The sequence below is a fragment of the Scyliorhinus canicula genome, chromosome 8 (assembly GCF_902713615.1).
Source record: "Scyliorhinus canicula chromosome 8, sScyCan1.1, whole genome shotgun sequence".
NCBI classification, from domain to species: Eukaryota; Metazoa; Chordata; class Chondrichthyes; order Carcharhiniformes; family Scyliorhinidae; genus Scyliorhinus; species Scyliorhinus canicula.
This window is the reverse complement of record NC_052153.1, coordinates 124,225,939-124,246,907: the sequence shown is the minus strand read 5'-3', so window position 1 is coordinate 124,246,907 and position 20,969 is coordinate 124,225,939. Positions and strand designations below refer to the sequence as shown.

General features: G+C 45.6%; 1 protein-coding gene across 4 annotated transcripts in view; it reads right to left on the bottom strand.

The window, feature by feature from the left end:
- The window catches only part of st8sia4 (ST8 alpha-N-acetyl-neuraminide alpha-2,8-sialyltransferase 4), a 73,731-nt gene that overhangs the window by 41,907 nt on the left and 10,855 nt on the right, over positions 1 to 20,969 (bottom strand). For all 4 annotated transcript variants that reach the window (XR_005461629.1, XR_005461630.1, XM_038805187.1 and 1 more), the window contains exon 3: positions 20,689 to 20,946. Coding sequence is in view for 2 of the 4 variants with exons in the window: in XM_038805187.1 (XP_038661115.1) it covers positions 20,689 to 20,946 (258 nt within the window). In the remaining 2 variants the exon portion in view is untranslated. The remainder of the gene's footprint in view (positions 1 to 20,688; positions 20,947 to 20,969) is intronic.

Genomic DNA, 20,969 nt, shown 5'->3' with positions numbered 1-20,969 from the left:
ACAATGCTATCCCTCACAATGCTGTCCCTCATAATGCTGTCCCTCTCAATGTTCTCCCACTCAATGCTGTCCCTCTCAATGCTGTCCCTATCAACGTTCTCCCTCACAATGCTGTCCCTCACAATGCTGTCCCTCTCAATGCTGTCCCTCTCAATGCTGTCCATATCAATACTGTCCATATCAATGCTGCCCCTCACAATGCTGTCCCTCACAATGCTGTCCCTCACAATGCTGTCCCTCTCAATGTTGTCCCTCACAATGCTGTCCCTCTCAACGATCTCCCTCACAATGCTGTCCCTCACAATGCTGTTCCTCTCAACGTTCTCCCTCACAATGCTGTCCCTCACAATGCTGTCCCTCACAATGCTGTCCCTCTCAACGTTCTCCCACTCAATGCTGTCCCTCACAATGCTGTCCCTCACAATGCTGTTCCTCTCAACGTTCTCCCTCACAATGCTGTCCCTCACAATGCTGTCCCTCACAATGCTGTCCCTCTCAACGATCTCCCTCACAATGCTGTCCCTCACAATGCTGTTCCTCTCAACGTTCTCCCTCACAATGCTGTCCCTCACAATGCTGTCCCTCACAATGCTGTCCCTCTCAACGTTCTCCCACTCAATGCTGTCCCTCACAATGCTGTCCCTCTCAATGCTGTCCCTCACAATGCTGTCCCTCACAATGCTGTCCCTCTCAACGTTCTCCCTCACAATGCTGTCCCTCACAATGCTGTTCCTCTTAACGTTCTCCCTCTCAATGCTGTCCCTCACAATGCTGTCCCTCTCAACGTTCTCCCACTCAATGCTGTCCCTCACAATGCTGTCCCTCTCAATGCTGCCCGTCTGAACGTTCTCCCTCTCAATGCTGTCCCTCACAATGCTGTCCCTCACAATGCTATCCCTCTCAATGCTGTCCCTCTCAACGTTCTCCCTCTCAATCAGTGGCGTGCAGAGTGGGGGGGGGGGGGGGGGGGGGGGGCGACGGTACGTTGGCCCCGGGCATCCATTGGATGGGGGCATTCAATCAGAGAATGGATCGCGCCTGCGCACCGCGGTCGCCGCTGGTGAAGAGGCGGCTTTCCACTCGGCGGCTGGAGCGGGAACAGAAAGGGCGCAAATTCTCCCGAATCGACGGCAATGCCACCCTGGGTGCGTTTTTAACGAACGAGTGCTTTTTGCGAAATAATACTTGAAAAGCTATGATTTCCGCCCGACGGCTTTGGGCTCAAGGCCCAGCTCGTGGGGAATTAGCGGAGGTTATTCGGAAGCAAGTAGAAGGGGGAATGAGGCGAAGTTGGAAGGAGCCTGTGCAGGGCTGATGGCCCGAATGGCCTGGCCTTGCCCAGCCCTGTGTTATAGAACAGTAAGAATCTTCCAACTCCAGGTTAAAGTCCAACAGGTTTGTTTTAAACACTAGCTTTCGGAGCACTGCTCCTTCCTCAGGTGAATAACCTGGTGCTGTAAGACTTCTTAGTGTGTTCAGTCCAACGCCGGCATCTCCACATCGTGTTATAGAATGGCTGCTGCACCCAGTGAGGCTGCTCACCCTGTCCATGTTGGCAGCCTGGAAGAACGCTTCACTTTGCCTCACTCCTACCTTGCCCACCACACGGAAAATTTGTTCCCTTCAGGCACTTCTCCAACTTCCTTTTCAAAGCTTTAGTTGAACCTACGTCCTTCACACTCTCAGGCACTGCATTCCACATCCAAACCACACTTTTTTTCTGAATGTTGCCATTGCTTCTCTCGCCGATCAATTGAAACCTGTGTTCTTTGGTTCTTGGCTCTTCCGCCAATGGGAATAGCCCCATTTTATCTAATCTGTCCAGACCCTTCACAAGTTTTAACACATCTCCATTAAATCTCTCAATCTTCTCCCGGGGCAACATTCCCTTTTTCTCCAGTCCATCCACAGAACTGATATTCTTTATTTTTTGATCCATTTTAAAACTCTTCTCTGCACCCTCTCTATTGCTGTCAACTGGACCAGGCAGCCGTCCTATACCTTAGAGATGACAAAGATAAAGAGGTCAGTGAATAGCTCTAGAACGAGTGCAACTACGTTTTTTATAGGTTTTTTGGTGATATTTAATGAAATATTTACGTGGGATGTAGTAAGAGTGAAGCCTGGATGATCAGAGGACTGCTATGGCATTTAATCTCGGAATAGGAGACATTTATTCCTTCACATGCTAATATTCGAATACAGATACCACTAATTTGCAAGTCTATGATATAAATTGCACAAAATTATCAGTGGAGAATCAGTGTGAAATAATTTGATACAAAGGAACAAAGAAATTAAATATGGTTTATCCGTCTGCAACTGACCGATTGTTTACCATTTTCTTCCCATTTTCTCATGCGTCTTACGGTTTTTGAGATAGAAAATGAAATGTTACGAGTATTTCGTGTACAACCGAGTGGAGCACAGAACAAGAAAAAAAAGAGGGCCAGAGTTGAAGAAGAGTCCCATCAAAGAGGGGCATTAGATGCATGGATAAAAAGAAGTAAAGAAGAAGTAGGAGAACCTGGAGAAGTAAAAGATGATGTGGGTGCAGAGAAGGATTTTTCTGATACGGATTCAGCTCGGTCAGAACATAATACTCTCTCTCCTCAGTCTCGTTGTCAGGATGATGATCCATGTGAAGAAAATAAAGAAGATTTTAGCATATTTTTGCAAAGAAGCAATTTTGGCTGTTTGAAGAAACCGATTCCAGATCATTTGAAGATGACAATATTACAACATGGCCCTGAAAGATATCAGAATAAAAGTGGTCCATTTGCTGAGAAGGATGGGAGATCATTTTCCAAACAGTGGTTTGATAAAGTTTCCACAAACGGAGAAATTGTGGAGAGAAAATGGTTGTTATACTCTCCATATCGGAAAGCATGCTACTGTTTTGTTTGCTTTTTGTTTTCAAAGGAGCATTTGTCGTCTGTGTCAAACTTTGGAAAGGAAGACGGTTTCTCCACTTGGAATACCTGACCATGAGAAAAGCCCTTCTCATAGAGCTCACATGAGGGAATACCTGAACCTCGTAGTTCGACTCCATCATTCAACTACGATAGATGCTGAACTTCAACAGCAAATGTCTGCTGAAAAGAAAAGATGGAAAGCTATAACTGAACGGATTGTCGAGGTTATATCCTTTCTGGCAAAACAGAATCTGGCCTATCGTGGACATCGAGGAGAAGGAATATCTGGGTTATCAGAGCCAGGGGAGACAGTCAGTGAAAATACAGGAAACTTTCTAGCAACAATCAGACTTTTGGCCAAATATGATGACATCTTAGCAAAACACTTGCAGAGAGGGAAAGAGAAACCAAAAAGTGTCACCTACTTGTCCAACAGAATTCAAAACGAAATAATCAATCTTCTTGGTGAAACTGTCAAGAAAAATATAATTTCCGAAATTAAGGAAGCAAAATATTTTAGCATAATGCTGGATTCAACTCCAGATATTGCCCATGAAGATCAGGTTTCTGAAATTCTGCATTACGTTCATATTGATGAAAACAGAAAAGTAGAAATAAAGGAGACATTTCTGGGATTTTTTCAAGTCAACAAGAAAGATGCAGTCAGCCTGGTAAATAAAATTCAGGAAAAATTGGAAGAAGACAAAATTTCCATGAATGACTGTCGTGGTCAAGCATATGATAACGCAGCAGTTATGGCTGGAGTGAGAGGAGGTGTTCAACAAAACATTCTTGAAGTTAACCCAAAAGCTGTGTTTGTGAACTGCGAGAACCACAGCCTCAATTTGGCCTGTGTCCATGCAAGTGAGGTGCAACCTACTGTTGTTACATTTTTTGGCATTCTAGAAAAACTCTTTACTTTTTTTTCTTCATCTACTTCTCGTTGGGAAGTGTTAAAATCATTTGTCACTCGGACTGTGAAAAGACAGTGTGACACAAGATGGAGTTCCAGCCATGATGCTGTGCAAGTAATCCACGAAGAGTGTGACAACGTTACTGCAAGCCTTCAACACCTGCTGGAAGGAGAATTTTCAAGGGAAACTAAATCTGATGCAGGATCGCTACTGAACTCTATTCAACAGTTCCCATTTATAGCTTTATTAAATTTTTGGACTCAGTTTTATCATCAGTGGAGAAAGTCTCAAAACGTTTGCAGGATCCGAAAATGGGGTTCCATGAAGCTTCTTGTGATCTGAGAGGACTTATTCATATCTTGAATTTGAAGAATGACGAAATTATCCACAATGCAATAGATTTAGCCAATGAATATTGTGAAAATTGGGGAATACCAATTGCACGAACAAGGAGAAGAAGAATAATGCCTGGAGAGTCAGCAAGAGATAGTGGACTGACGGCACAAGAAGAAATGAATAGAGTAATGGTAGAGATTGTGAACAGATTAAAAACTGAAATTGAAGACCGTCTTCAAAGACTCAGTGACCGATTTTCTTTTCTTCTGAACTTGAATTCAGTAGTGATTGAAGATGAACAAGAAAGAGAGAAATTAAAAAAGAAATGTTCAGACTTTGCAAATTATTATGACAATGATGTGGTTGCAATTCAGTTATGTGACAAAATTATTGATTTTGTGATGCTCCTTCGAGCTGGAGGGAATAGAGTTCCCTCTGATCCTAAAGATGCTCTGGAGTCTTTACTGCAGTATGGGAGGGATGTCTTTCCGATGCTGTGTGTTTCATACAGATTACTGCTTACAATCGCATTTTCAGTCGCAAGCTGTGAAAGGTCATTTTCAAAACTGAAATTAATAAAAACATATCTGAGGTCTTCTATGTCACAGGAGCGACTGACCAACCTGGCTTTAATAAGCATTGAAAAAGAATTTCTCACAGCTGATGTAAAGTGAAGTAGTTCAGGTGTTTTGTGACAGGAGGTATCATTTGGGGAAAAGAACTTAATAAATTTGATTGATTTATATTAAAATCGAATAAAGCGTTTATTTCATGTTTCATCTGTGTTTATATATTCAAAATGTTTTCCTTTCTCATAATATTTCTCAGTATATTAGGCCTTATACTTGAGTCTTTGGGGCATACAATCAAGATTTGCCCCGGGCATCACCAGATCTCTGCACGCCACTGCTCTCAATGTTGCCCCTCTCAATGCTGTCCCTCTCAACGTTCTCCCTCACAATGCTGTCCCTCACAATGCTGTCCCTCACAATGCTGTCCCTCTCAACGTTCTCCCACTCAATGCTGTCCCTCTCAATGCTGTCCCTCGCAATGCTGTCCCTCACAATGCTGTCCCTCTCAATGCTGTCCCTCTCAATGCAGTCCCTCAAAATGCTGTCCCTCACAATGCTGTCCCTCTCAATGCTGTCCCTCACAATGTTGTCCCTCACAATGTTATCCTTCACAATGTTGTCTCTCTCAATGCTGTCCCTCACAATGCTGTCCCTCACAATGCTGTCCCTCACAATGCTGGCCTTCTCAATGCTGTCCCTCACAATGTTGTACCTCACAATGCTGTCCCTCACAATGCTGTCCCTCTCAACGTTCTCCCTCACAATGCTGTCCCTCACAATGTTGTCCCTCACAATGCTGCCCCTCTCAATGCTGCCCCTCTCAATGCTGTCCCTCACAATGCTGCCCCTCACAATGCTGTCCCTCACAATGCTGTCCCTCTCAAAGCTGTCACTCACAATGCTGTCCCTCACAAAGCTGTCACTCACAATGCTGTCCATCACAATGCTGTCCCTCACAATGCTGTCCCTCTCAACGTTCTCTCTCACAATGCTGTCCCTCACAATGCTGTCTCTCTCAATGCTGTCCCTCACAATGTTGTCCCTCACAATGCTGTCTCTCTCAATGAATGCTGTCCCTCACAATGCTGTCCCTCACAATGCTGTCCCTCACAATGCTGTCTCTCTCAATGCTGTCTCTCTCAATGCTGTCCCTCACAATGCTGTCTCTCTCAATGCTGTCCCTCACAACATTGTCTCTCTCAACGCTGCCTCTCTCAATGCTGTCCCTCTCAACGCTGTCCCTCACAACATTGTTTCTCTCAATGCTGTCCCTCACAATGTGTCACTCTAAATGCTGTCCCTCACAATGCTGTCCCTCACAATGCTGTCCCTCTCAATGCTGTCCCTCACAATGTGTCACTCTAAATGCTGTCCCTCAGAATGCTGTCTCTCAGAATGCTGTGCCTCAGAATGCTGTGCCTCAGAATGCTGTCCCTCTCACTGCTGTGCCTCTCAATGCTGTCCCTCTCAACATGAAGTAAACTAAACCATGGCCTCAGACTAAGTGATGGACAGATAGCAGGTGATTAACCTGACATCTTAGATACCTGTGCTGTATTCGTTGGTAAGAAAGTTTCAAACAAGTGAATGACACAGAGTAAACTGCCTGCCCTTAGAAATAAAGTACATTAATTTGTGCTCGGGCACAGGGGACTGTCCTTGTCAAATGGCAGCCCTCGTCAGGCAACCATCTTCTTCATATGGAAGAGCAGGAATGATGGAGGGCGGGGGGGGGGGGGGGGGGGGGGGGGGGGGGGGGATGGGGTCTTTGGAAAGAGTTCCCTCATACTTTGGCTGGAGCAGAATGCTGCCACCACAAGCTACAGTGATCAACTGTGCCAACCGTCTGTACGTCCTCTGGGATCAGCGAACCGCTCTCATATCTGCCAAGGGACATTGTTTTTCCTGTCTATTTAGCAATGCATTGGAGAGACAGTGGCGTAGTGGTATTGGCACTGGACTAGTAAGCCAGAGACCCAGGGCAAAACCTGGGCATGGCAGGTGGTGAAATTTGAATTTAGTAAAGAAAATATGGCATTAAAAGTCTAATGATGACCATGAAACCATGTTAATTGTCATTAAAACCCCATCAGGTTCCCTAATGTCTTTCAGGGAAGGAAACCTCTCATCCTTAACTGGTCTGGCCAGATGTGACTCCAAATCAACAGCAATGTGGTTGACTCTCAAATGCCCTCTTAAATGAAGGGAAGTTGGGAATGGGCAATAAATGTTGGCCCAGTTCTATGTTTCTATGTTCAAAAATAGCAGGGATCAAAAGGGCTGAAATGAATCTTTGCTGCCGAGGTGGTAGTCTTTGTAATCGGTGATCTTGAAATCATCCCTTGGCTTGGATCTTTTAGAATCTGGCTTCAGTTAGATTCATAGGCTGCAAGAAATCTCCAGAGAGTCACCTTTATTTGGACAAAATTGACTCTCAGTCTCACTGAGACAGCACTCAAATTCTCTACCTCAGAGTTTAAAGGAGGGGTTTTCTGTCCACTCTGCCTCTGCTCTTTGTACAGAGTTTCCGGTTGCGGTATATAGAGAGAAAAGGACCTGGATGGCAGGACTCTTTTTAGATTTTAAGGAGAGATATCAGCCTGAGATTTTCCCAGCCTTTCTCACAGAGGTTTAACTTGCACAGGGCTGGCTGGAAAGAATGATTGCAGCATTTAAATCAAGTGTTAAACCTTCCCAGGTCTAGCTGGATAGAGAATGCTTACAGTATTCAAAACAGGAGTTAAACCTTCACAGGAATGATAGTGTGTCCAGACCTGGTCACTCCAGCAGAGATATCAGAGAGAGCAATTCCAGCCTTTCTGGAAGAGATATTTAACAGGCTTCTGTCCAGCTCCTTCTTCGAATGAAACTGAAAGCGAAAATGGAACCTGCCTTTCACTCTAGAATTTTCTGAAAGGTTCTACCAATCCCAATGGAAAACAGAAAATGTCCCAGAGTTCAGGAGAGGCAAAGTCCATCAAAATGGCACCACAAGCTATGCCACGGAGCACATTGTATCAAGGGGTGTGCTTGGGCCAGTACAAATTGCATCTTGCAACAGGGCTGGGGGGGTGGGGGGGGGGGGGGGGGGGGGGGGGGGGGGGGGGGGTGGCTTCAGTTTAAAAACAAAAGTCTGTAGTTTTAAAAACAGCCAGCAGGACAGGTGTTAAAAGGAAGCGAGATTCAGACAAGAATTTAAAAGTGGTTCCTTACAATATCAAAATTGTTGCTTCTAATAAACTACCTTAAAATTACATAAGAATACGTGACTGTCTCGGTATTTATGGCTCCCAAACTCAAAATCTTAAAATTGGCATGAGATCTACAGTGGTCAAGGTATCATTGGTTCAAATATTGTCTACTTTCTTAGCCCCTGCTTTTAATACCATGAACCTCTCCTAATACAATTAACCACAAATCACTCTGAGATAGTAAGAAGTCTTACAACACCAGGTTAAAGTCCAACATGTTTGTTTCAAACACTAGCTCTCGGAGCACTGCTCCTTCCTCAGGTGAATGAAGAGGTTTGTTCCAGAAACACATATATAGACAAATTCAAAGATGCCAGACAATGCTTAGAATGCGAGCACTTGCAGGTAATTGAATCTTTACAGATCCAGAGAGAGGGGTAATCCCAGGTTAAAGAGGTGTGAATTGTCTCAAGACAGGACAGTTGGTAGGATTTCGCAAGCTCAGGCCAGATGGTGGGGGATGAATGTAATGTAACATGAATCCCAGGTCCCGGCTGAGGCCGTACTCATGTGTACGGAACTTGGCTATAAATTTCTGCTCCGCCTTGGATTACGCTTACTCCGAGATCAGAGGCTGAATGCCCTTGACTGCAGAAGTGTTCCCCAACTGGAAGGGAACATTCCTGCCTGGTGATTGTCGCGCGATGTCCGTTCATTCATTGTTGCAGCGTCTGCATGGTCTCACCAATGTACCATGCTTCGGGACATCCTTTCCTGCAGCGTATGAGGTAGACAACATTCATCCCCCACCATGGTGGGGGTCCGCCATCAGTGGGACCGGAAGATCCAGTCGGCGGGAATGATAGAAAATTCCGACGATAGAATGGTTCCAACACTTAAGGTGGCCATTCAACCTATGAAGTCTGACCCAGATGACTGCAAAAGAAATATAGCTGGAAACACTTTTTCCCGTGGCTCGGCAAATATTTTCCTGTCAGGTGCTTACAATCTCTGTTTCAAATAACGATTGAATCTGTCTCCAACATGCTTTCAGGCACTGCATTCCCAATCCTAGCCACTCTCTGGATTTTTCCTTGTCTTTCTATTAGCTGATTTTGCCGATCATTATTGATCCATGTACTTTGATTCTTGGCCCTTCTGCCAATAGGAACTGTTTCTCTGTATCTGGCCCACTCAAGATTTTGAACATCTCTCCAATATCTCCTCCCAATCTGCTCTTCCAGTTTCTATCCACCTAACGGAAGTCATTAATCTCTGGACCAACTTATGTAAATATTTTCTGCACCCTCTGTAAAGCCCTCAAATACTTCATAAAAAGTGATGCTCAGCTTTGGGCACAATACTCCACTTGAGGCAGAACCAGTGTTCCAGGGTCGGGATTCGAACCCAGGTCCTCAGTGCCGTAGGCAGCAATGCATCCAACGTAAGAATGCATGACCACTGGAAATGTTTGAGACATCTTGGCATTCAACTTTTTTTTTACAAAAACTTTACACAGCACAATTTTCCTTCTCCACTGGGCCAAACCTAGCCATGTTTCGGCAAGTGACTGGTGAAAAGACCTTTGTGTGGGCTCCACAAAGTTTGAGCTTTTATATTTTAGGTAACCTATTTATAAAGCTCAGGATCTCACAGGTCTTGTTGACCGAAGCCAACCTGCCCTGTCACCTTCAATGATTTGTGCACAAAAATCTCCAGGTCACTTTGTTCCTGCATTTCCATCAGAATTGTATCTTTTATTTGGCATTGTTTTGACAGATGCTTCTCTCAGTTTTGATAGTTGATTTTGAGAGGTCTGTTGACAGTTGCAATGAGCTTGACAGTCCTGGGTGTATGCACTTTTTATGTATATTTATGGCTACATTTCACAATTCCAATTGGCCCCTAACATACCCCAAAGGACACAAGGCAGGTAGATAAGGTGGTCAAGAAGGCAGACTGGATCATTTGTTTTATTGGTCGAAACCTAAAATATAAAAGCTCAAACTTTGTGGAGCCCACACAAAGGTCTTTTCACCAGTCACTTGCCGAAACATGGCTAGGTTTGGCCCAGTGGAGAAGGAAAATTGTGCTGTGTAAAGTTTTTGTAAAAAAAAAGTTGAATGCCAAGATGTCTCAAACATTTCCAGTGGTCATGCATTCTTACGTTGGATGCATTGCTGCCTACGGCGCTGAGGACCTGGGTTCGAATCCTGACCCTGGATCACTGTCTGTGTGGAAAATGAAAATCGCTTATTGTCACAAGTAGGCTTCAAATGAAGTTACTGTGAAAAGCCCTGAGTCGCCACATTCCGGCGACTGTTCGGGGAGGCTGGTACGGGAATTGAATTGTGCTGCTGGCCTGCCTTGGTCTTTCAAAGCCAGCGATTTAGCCCAGTGTTCTAAACCAGGAGTTTGCACATTCTCCCCATGTCTGCGTGGGTTTCACCCCACAACCCAAAGATCTGCAGGGTAGGTGGATTGGCCACGCTAAATTGCCCCTTAATTGGAAAAAATAATTGGGTACTCTAAATTTATATTAAAAAAAAGAAGTTGGATCCACAAGAGGCAATGTTTTGGTATTACCTAAACTACTATATCTTCCGCTGGAATATGGCAGCACGGTATCATAGTGGTGAGCACAGTTGCTTCACAGCTCTTGGGTCCCAGGTTCAAATCCTGGCTTGGGTCACTGTCTGTGTGGAGTCTGCACGTTCTCCCAGTGTGTGCGTGGGTTTCCTCCGGGTGCTCCGGTTTCCTCCCACAGTCAAAAGATGTGCAGGTTGGGTGGATTGGCCATTCTAAATTGCCCTTCGTGTCCAAAAAGGTTAGGTTGGGTTACGGGGATAAAGGGGATAGGGTGGAGGCGTGGGGCTTAAGTAGGGTGCTCTTTCCAAGGGCCAGTGCAGACTCGATGGGCTGAATGGCCTCCTTCTGCACTGTGAATTCTATGATTCTATGGTCTATGAATAGAAGAAACATTGCAACAGCTGGTACCGACACATCAGGAGTCGCAACCAGCTGGGTCAGTGCCACCACAGGAAATGCTTTGGCCATATTGGCAAAGCCAGGTCTGGATACATCTGTCCAGCATTGATGATCAAACATTGTTTTCTTCAGCATGAAAAGAATTAGCTGCAGCTAATAAATGAAGAATAGGGATTATGCGTGCAGCCATAGATATGTCTTATTCATAGCATAGCAGTGGATGTCACTTCAACTACATGCTTATTCAAGGCAAGCAGATCTTAAGAGAATAGCATCATGAACAATACCGGGAAGGGATTCTCCGACCCCACGATGGGTTGGAGAATCGCCGGCGGGCCGCGCGAATTGTGCCACGCCGCCCTGACGACGGCACGCGATTCTCCGCAGAGCATTGGCGCCGGCATGGTTGGTGCAGCGCCGGTCGCGGGCCGCTCTATGCCGGCCTGGATGGGCCGAGCGGCTGTAAGAAAAGAGCCGAGTCCCGCCGGCAACGTTCTAACCTGCTCTGGGCCAGAGGGACCTCGGCGTGGAAGGGTCGGGTGGCGGCCTGTAGGGACGGAGAGGGGGTCCGACCCCAGGGGGGCCTCCAATGTGGCCTGACCTGCGAACGGGGCCCACCAATCGGCAGGCCGGCCTCTCTGGCTGGGGGCCTCCTTTCCTACGCGCCGGCCCCTGTAGTCCGCGCCATGTTGCGTTGGGGCCGGCGCGTTGAAGGAGGCCACTGCGCATGCACGCATTGGCTCTGGCACCACTGCGCATGCACGCATTGGCGCTGACGCAACTGCGCAAGCACGGATCCCGTGACGCACAGTTCGCGCTGGGATCGGCAGCTGGAGCGGCGCAAACCGCTCCAGTTCCATGCTGGCTCCCTGTAAAAATGAAGAAAATGAAATGAAAATCACTTATTGTCTTAAGTAGGCTTCAACTGAAGTTACTGTGAAAAGCCCCTAGTCGCCAGATTCCAGCGCCTGTTCGGGGAGGCTGGTATGGGAATTGAACCTGCGCTGCTGGCCTGCCTTGGTCTGCTTTCAAAGCCAGCTCTTTAGCCCTGTGCTAAACCAGCCCCTGTGGGACTTTCATGCAGGAACATAGGAATTAGGGGCAGAAGTAGGCAATTCAGCCCCTCGAACCTGCTCCACCGTTCAATGAGATTATTGCTGATCTCTTCCTGGTCGCAAATCCACCTTCCCACGTGTTGTCCATATCCCTTTAACCCATTTTTGAATCAAAAATATATCTATCGCTTTCTTGAAAACATTTAATGACTCAAGATTCCACAGCCCTATGGGGCAGTAAGTTCCACAAATTTACCACCCACTGTGAGAAGTGGTTCATCCTCATCTCAGTTCTAAATCTACCACCTCTCAACCTATATCCGTGACATCTTGTTCTAGATGTCCCCACAAGGTGGAACATTTGGTCTACGTTTACTTTCTCAATACCATTTAGTATTTTATACACCTCGATCAGATCCCCTCTCTATCTTCTAAACTCCAGCGAGTATAAGTCCAAACTGTTTAATCTTTCCTCATACTTTAACCCTTTCATCCTGGAATCAATCTGGTGAACCTCCTCTGAACTGCCTCCAATGCCACGACATCCTTCCTCAAATAAGGAGACCAAAACTGGACACAATACTCCAGATGTGGTCTCACTAACACCCTATACAATTGAAACAACACTTCTCTACTTTTAATATTCCAGTCCTTTTGTTATAAACACTAACATTCCATTTGCCTTTTCAATTACATGCTGTACCTGCTTACCGACTTTCCCTCGCCCCAGACGCATCTTGTACCTGATTTCCATTTAGATAATAATTCGCATTTCTATTTCTTCAGCTAAAATGCATAACCTCACACTTATCTATGTGGCCATCTAAAATGGCCGCCTGCAAAGGACAATGGGAATTGTGGTCAGGTTGGGACACAGGCGATACACAGTCCCTGTGTATTGTGCAGAGGAAACCAGACTTACACAGAAACTGGCACCTGCTGAAGGTCAATCACTGATTTCCCCAGGACAATGGGACACAGATTGAAACATAGCAGTAGTAACTGACTTGGGAGCGCCTATTTACCTTATTTGGGAGTGCCAACGTGCTTTGGACAATGACAACTAGGACCCGCCCAGCTATCATAGTACCCGCGCCTAATTGGCCAGAATCGATTTGGGTGATCGAAATCCTATCGATCCACTGGATCCCGAGTTAGGACCGCCCAAAAAAGCGTGAAAGATTGGAGTTTAAGAAGAACTGCGCGACCATTATTATGCCTCTTTTGGGACCGGCCTCTGCCCCACCAACTGCAGCACATCGACCAGCCAAGTTCAACAACCTGCGATCGCTACCTGAAGGACGAGCCGCAGCCTCAACGTACCTGACAATTTCCAGCTGTCACACGTGGGGATGCAGATAAAGGCCTTGTCTAACCTGCACAGAGCCGGTCATATGAAAGTTAAGTAAAGGTCATTTAAGCGGTTAGGTATATTTTAATGTGTAGCCGCGTGTAAATTATTACGCATAGAACCAAGCCTATGTTCAATAATAAACAACAATTGAACGACTATACTGGTTGAGTGGTCAGTTGTCCAATACACGGAACGTACTCGCATCTTGTGGTTATTATTAATAAAGATAAAAGAGCAGCATTTACATTAAACTCCACCTACCAAATTTTGGCTCAATCTCCTGGCCTATTTATATCCATCTATAAAATCTTTATCTCCTCATCACTGCCTGCTTTCCCACACTATTTTAATATCATCCACAAATTTTCCTATGTTACATTCTGTCCCTGATTGCAGAAAATTTATATAAATTGTAAACAGTTGAGGTCCAAGGACTGATCCCTGTGGCACCCCGCTAGCTACAGTTCGCCAGCTAGAGAAGGACCTATTTATCCTGACCCTCTGATTTATGTCAGTCAGCCAATTCTCAATACAATATGGTACTCGACCCGCAATCCCCTGTGATTTCATCTTCTGGATCAGTCTTTTATGCAGCACCTTCTGGAAGTCTAGATATACCACATGTACAGATTCCCCATTATCCACCTTGCTGGTTACGTCCTGAAAGAAATTAAGCAAGTTTGTCGAGCATGACTTACCACTCATACATGCTGACAATGGTGGATTGAGCTTTATCTTTCCAAATGTCCAGAGGTCAAGCTAACCAGTCTATAGTTTCCTCATTTTTGCCCCTCTCCCTATTTGAATAGCCACTTCACATTGGCATGTTTCCAATCCACCGGGGCCCTTCCAGAATCCAGGGAATTCTGAAATATCATAACCAATGCATCCACAATCTCAGCTGCCATCTCCCTTAATACCCTAGGGCGCAGCCCATCAGATCACGGAGACTTTTATATTTTATGCCCTTAATCCCATCAGTTTACTCAATACCGTCTCCCTAGTGATGGCTATTGCACCAAGTTCCTCTGCGTTAACTGTAGTTTTTGGAAAATGTTTATCATCTTCTATCGTGAAGACAGACAAAATATTGGCTCAGTGCCTCTGTCATCTCGGTGTTCCCCATTATTACCTCACCAGTATCGTCCTCTAAAGGGCCAACATTTACTTTAGCTATTCAGTTCCTCTTTATACTAGGGGCTTTTTGAAGCCTACTTATGACAATAAGCGATTTTCATTTCATTTTCATATACGTACATAGGCTTTTGGTATCAGTGTTTATGTTTTCTGCTAGTTTCCTTTTGTAATTCATCTTAGCTGTCTTGATTTTATTTTTATTAGCCTTTTGCTGGACCTTAAAGTTCTCCCGACCCTCCAGCTTACCACTAGCTTTGGCCTTTATACCTTCCTTGACTTCCTTGTTTAGTCATGGAACATTTTTTATTCCCTTTTACAATTCCACATCCTCTCAGGAATGTACTTTGATTGAGTGGTATTTAATATCTCCCTGAACATCCACCATTGTTTCTCAACTGTCCCACCCAGTCTACTTGGGCCAACACTTTCCTCAGGCCTGTATAATTACCTCAGCCCAATGCTAAACCTCCAGTCTGGCACTCTGTCTTCTCTGGCTCAATCTGAATTTGAAATTCTGGCATGTTATGATCACTCCCTCCAAGAGGATCCTGAACGACAAGACTATTTATCAAGCCTTTTTTGTTACATAATACTAAATCTAAAAAAGCCTGCTTCCTGGTTTGCTCCATAACACATTGCTCTGAGAATCAATCCCTCATATACGCTATGCAATCTCCCTCGAGGCTACTAAAAAGAAGAAACGTTTCTATGAGCAGAGAGGACAATCCTCAAGGGAAGAGATTTAAAGTTTTCACCAGAAGAATTAGAAGTGGGTTGATGAGTAATTTTTTCATCCAGTAGTGTGTGGAACACAAGAACTCACCGCCTGAAGGGTGTTGTATGCAGAAACATTCATTACATTAAATAGTGGTTGGATAAGTACATGAGGTGCCGAAGACCAATGGGCCAAGTGCTGGTTGGTGGGATCAGGCTAGAGAGCTCTTCCTCATCTGACATGCACATGATGGGCCGAACAACCTCCTCTTGTGCTGTAAATCTTTCATGTTTCTATTCTCAAGCAAGATAACCAACACTAGTTCAATGAGACATGTAGGAGAGCATGCCAGGAGCAGCAAAAGGCTAAATGTTGTGCCAACTTGATGAAGCCACAACACAGGAAATATAAGTGTTAAGCATGTGTTAAGGAGAAGCAGCAGACTCTAGACAGAGCTAAGCGATCCCACATTCAATGGAATTTTTCCACATCCAGTCATGAAAACTAGCGGACAATTCAGAATAAGAGATGGTTCCATGAGTCATTTCATTCCCAATGATGATGGTGCCCAGCTAAAGCGCAAACTCTGAAGTGATCGATTGGAGACGGAAATGTTGACTGGATAATCTATCCCAGCCTTCTCCTGAGGTCCCTACTGAATCTGCTAATTTGATTTACTCCAGATGATAGAACATGGAACATAGAACATACAGTACAGGAGGCCATTCGGCCCATCGAGTCTGCAGTGCCAAAACAAATCTAACGCTATGGATCCCAACAACATCCAAGCTGTAGTGTTGCAAACCTGTGATTCAGAGCTATTCATGCTTCCAGCCAAGCTATGGCAGTATAGTTATAACACAGGCCTTTACCCAACAATGTGGAAAGTGTTACAGGTATGCCCTGTTCCAAAAGGAAAGAAAAATCTAAGCCAACCAATATTGGCCCTATCAATGTCATGTCAAAAAGACCATAAGACAGATGAACAGAATTAGGCCACTCGGCCCATCGTGTCTGCTCCGCCATTCAATCATGGCTGATATTTTTCTCATCCCCATTCTCCTGCCTTCTCCCCATAACCCCTGATCTTCTTATTAATCAAGAACCTATCTATCTCTGTCTTAAAGACACTCAGTGTTTTGGCCTCCACAGTCTTCTGTGGCAAAGAATTCCACAGATTCACCATCCTCTGGCTGAAGAAATTCCTCCTCATCTCTGTTTTAAAGGATCGTCCCTTTAGTCTGAGATGGTGTCCTCTGGTTCTAGTTTTCCCTACAAGTGGAAACATCCTCGCCACATCCACTCTATCCAGGACTCAGTATCCTGTAAGTTTCCGTAAGATCTCCCCTTTGTGGGAAGCACGGTAGCACAGTGGTTAGCACTATGGCTTCACAGCGCCAGGGTCCCAGGTTCGATTCCCCACTGGGTCACTGTCTGTGTGGAGTCTGCACGTCCTCCCCCTGTGTGCGTGGGTTTCCTCCGGGTGCTCCGGTTTCCTCCCACAGTCCAAAGATGTGCGGGTTAGGTGGATTGGCCATGCTAAATTGCCCGTAGTGTCCTAATAAAAGTAGGGTTAAGGGGGAGGTTGTTGGGTCACGGGTATAGGGTGGATACGTGGGTTTGAGTAGGGTGATCATGGCTCGGCACAACATTGAGGGCCGAAGGGCCTGTTCTGTGCTGTACTGTTCTATGTTCTATGTAAACCCAGAGTCCTCAACCGTTCCTCATACAACAAGCTCTTCATTCCAGGGATCATTCTTGTGAACCACCTCTGAACCCTTTACAAGGCCAGCAGATGGGCTTATTAGTGGCAAATAGAATTCAATCTGGAAAAGTGTCAGATGATGCACGTGGGCAGGACAAGGCATGTCAATACATGGTAAACTGCAGGACCCTGGGAAGCACCAAGGATCAGAGGGACCTTGGTGTGCATGTACCCCGGTCCCTTAAAATGGCAGGACAGGTAGACACAGTGGTTATGGTATACTTCCCTTTATGAGCCGAGGCATAGAGTTGAAGAGGGAGATTATGTTGGAACGGTATAAAACATTGGTTAGGCCATAGCTCAGAGTAATGTGCATAGTTCTGGAATCCACAAAATAGGAGGGGTATAATAGCACTACAAGGGTGCAGAAGAGATTTACAAGGAACTGGCCTAGGCTGGAGAGTTTTAACTATGAAGAGAGACTGGATAGACATGGGTTGTTTTCTTCAGCGCAGAGGAGACTGAGGGGGGACATGATTGAGAAGTATAAAATTATGAGGGGCGTAGTGGAGACAGGAAGACACGTTTCCCCTTGGTAGATGGACCAATAACCAGGGACCATTAATTCAAGATAAGGGCCGGGATTCTCCCCGACTCAGCAGGGCAGGGGGTCCCGGCGTGTCGGAGTGGCGTCAACCACTCTGGCGTTGGACCGCCCCAAAGGTGCGGAATTCTCCGCACCTTTAGAGGCCAAGCCCTCACATTGAGGGGCTAGGCCCGCGCCGGAGTGGTTCCCACTTCGCCGGCTGGCGTGAACGGCTTTTGGCACCACGCCAGCCGGGGCCGAAAGGACTTCGCCGGCCGGCGTAAGTCCGCGGATGCGCCGGTGTGTCAGCGGCTGCTGACATCATACCGGCACATGAGCAGGGGAGGGGGTCTCTTCCACCTCCGCCATGGTGAAGGCCATGGAGGGGGCGGAAGAAGAGTGCCCCCATGGCACAGGCCCGCCTGCCGATCGGTGGGCCCCGATCACGAGCCAGGCCACCGTGGGGGCACCCCCGGGGTCAGATCGCCCCGTGCCCCCCCCCGCCCCCCAGGACCCCGGAGCCCGCCTGCACCGCCAATCCCGACGGTAAGAGAGGTGGTTTAAACCACGCCGGCGGGAAAGGCCTATCAGCCATGGGACTTCGGCCCATCACGGGCCGGAGAATCGCCGCGGGGGGCCCGTCGACCGGCACGGTGCGATTCCCGTCCCTGCCAAATCTTGGGGGGCGGAGAATTCGGGACACGGCGGGGGCGGGATTGACGCCGGCCCCGGGGGGGTCGGAGAATTCCGCCCAAGGTTCTGAGTGGATGGGAGGAAACTTCTTTTCACCCAGAGGATAATGGGAGTTTAGAGTTCACTGCCTGAAAGGGTGGTGGAGGTAGAGACCTTCATAACATTGAAGAAGTATTTAGATGTGCACTTGTGATGCCAAGGTTGGGGCCAAGTTCTGGAAATTGAGATTACAATCTCCAGATCGTTGTTTTTGACTGCAGAAGCGTTGGGCCGAAGGACCTTTTCTGTGCTGTAGTCTTGTATGACACTACGCCATGAAACATTTTCCCGGCACAGATGCTGACAGACCTGCTGAGTATTTCCAGCATTTTCTGTTTGATTCAGATTTCTAGCATTCATAGCATTCAAGGATGTACCGAAGTGTGGTACATTGGCGAGACCATGTAGACGCTGCGACAACGGATGAACGGACATCGCGCGACAATCGTCAGGAAGGAATGTTCCCTTCCAATCAGAGAACACTTCAGCAGTCAAAGGCATTCAGCCTCTGATCTCCGGGTAAGCGTTCTCCAAGGCAGCCTTCAGGACGCGCGACAACGCAGAATCGCCGAGCAGAAAATTATAGCCAAGTTCCACACACATGACAACGGCCTTAACCGGGACCTTGGATTCATGACGCATTACATTCACCCCCCACCATCTGGCCTGGGCTTGCAAAATTCTACCAACTGTCCTGGCTTGAGACAATTCACACCTCTTTAACCTGGGATTACCCCTCTCTCTAGATCTGTAAAGACTTAATTACCTGCAAATGCACGCATTCAAAGTATCGTATTGCATCTTTGACTTTGTCTGTATGTATGTTTCTGGAACCTACCTCTTCATTCACCTGAGGAAGGAGCAGTGCTCTGAAAGCCAGTGATTTGAAACAAACCTCTTGGACTTTAACCTGGTGTTGTAAGACTTCTTACTGCAGAAAGAGTGCAGAAAAGATTTACTAGGATGCTACCGGGACTTGATGCTTTGAGCTACAAGGAGAAGCTGGATAGACTGGGACTTGTTTCCCTGGAGCAGAGGAGGCTTAGGGGTGAACTTATAGAGGTCTATAAAATAATGAGGGGCATATTTATGGTAGATAGTCAACACCGTTTCCCAAAGGTAGGGGAGTCTAAAACTAGAGGGCATACGTTTAAGGTGAGAGATACAAAAGGGTCCAAAGGAGCAATTTTTTCACAGAGGATGGTGAGTGTCTGTAACGAGCTGTCAGAGGCAGTAGTAGAGGCGGGAACAATTTTGACTTTTAAAAAGCATTTAGACAGTTATATTGGTAAGATTGGTACAGAGGGATATTGGCCAAATGCGGGCAATTGGGACTGGTTTAGTGGTAAAAACTGGATGGTATGGAGAAGTTGGGCTGAAGGGCCTGTTTCCATGCTGTAAATCTCTGACTCCTTAATGGGAAATGTATAGGCTGTTTACTTACCTTTTCCTAATGTTTGCTAATACATTATTGATGAGGTGGCGATGGAACAAAGTTCAGCATAGCTAAATACTTCACCAGTAGCTTCTACTTGCATTACTTCATTTTTTAATTCATACTTTTGTTCCACTAGAATTAACAAAATGTTATAATTTGCCCCCAAGTGTGAAATAATAACACTCAGTTATAATTAATTCCTCTTTAAATTTATGTAATTACATGTCTGTTTCTTATTCTACGGATTAGATGGGGGGTTTTCCACATCGACCCTGCAGTTTCCCATTATAATTTCAAAAGTGTCAACTTAGCCTTTGGAGACAGAAACATATTTATGTCCTTTTGTTACTCTATAAATCAAAAACTTAAGAGCTGGTATCATCCTTACCATTCCAATTGAGCACTTTCCAATGTTTTTACCTTTATTCATAAAATGAATAATCAAATGGAGCGTAATACTCTCAAAGAAGTATGTGAACCATTTTATAAATAAACATTTATATTTTATAAACATTTTTTAAAACATTAATTTATTTTTCTTAACCATATTACTGTGCCACTTTGTAATCTGCAACCCCATGAGGATTGAAGATCTGTCTCTCCCCATAACAGTGCAGTTAAAATCAAGAACTCAACATGGAGGTGATAGCCTATGTGAACTTGCTTCATACCACTACATGGCACAGTCTGTGAAACCTGCAATAGCCTGTGTCATTGCCCTGAAATCGAGTAATTTCAGCCCAGAAAGGAAACACTTGACCAGACGTTATTTTCTTTTCATATTGGCTTATATTTTTTCAAGGAAACGCCATGTAATTTCATTCAAATCAGGCAAACTGAAAACATTGCATTGGTAAAAATAACATTTTGTTTACAAAGTTTGTCTCTCTTACACAATGGATCAATTTTAACCCATTCAAATACCAACTACCCATAAAGAATTACAGCCAGCCCCAATGCTTATAGTATGCATAAGGTCAAACATCTGTGTTTTAGAAAACCACTTTTAACTGTGAAGGTGTTAACTTCCTGTTATAGAGTGGGTCCTACCTTATTACAAACTCATGACTGTCAATCTCCTTTCCACATCCACTGCCCAGGAGAATCCCAGAATTTCCAACGACTGCACAAGTGCTGAATCGCTTGTTCTTCATAGGGGACACTTCCGGGAGAAGACTGTGTAAATTGTGAGAGATGTTGAGGGTCCGGCGCCTGTCCAGCACATAATGAATAACATCCCCTGGCTTCAAGCTGCTCTTCACCACTGATATATCTCTCTCTGCGTCTAAAAATCGAAGAATATCCTTCCTGCATTAGAAGAAATTAAATTC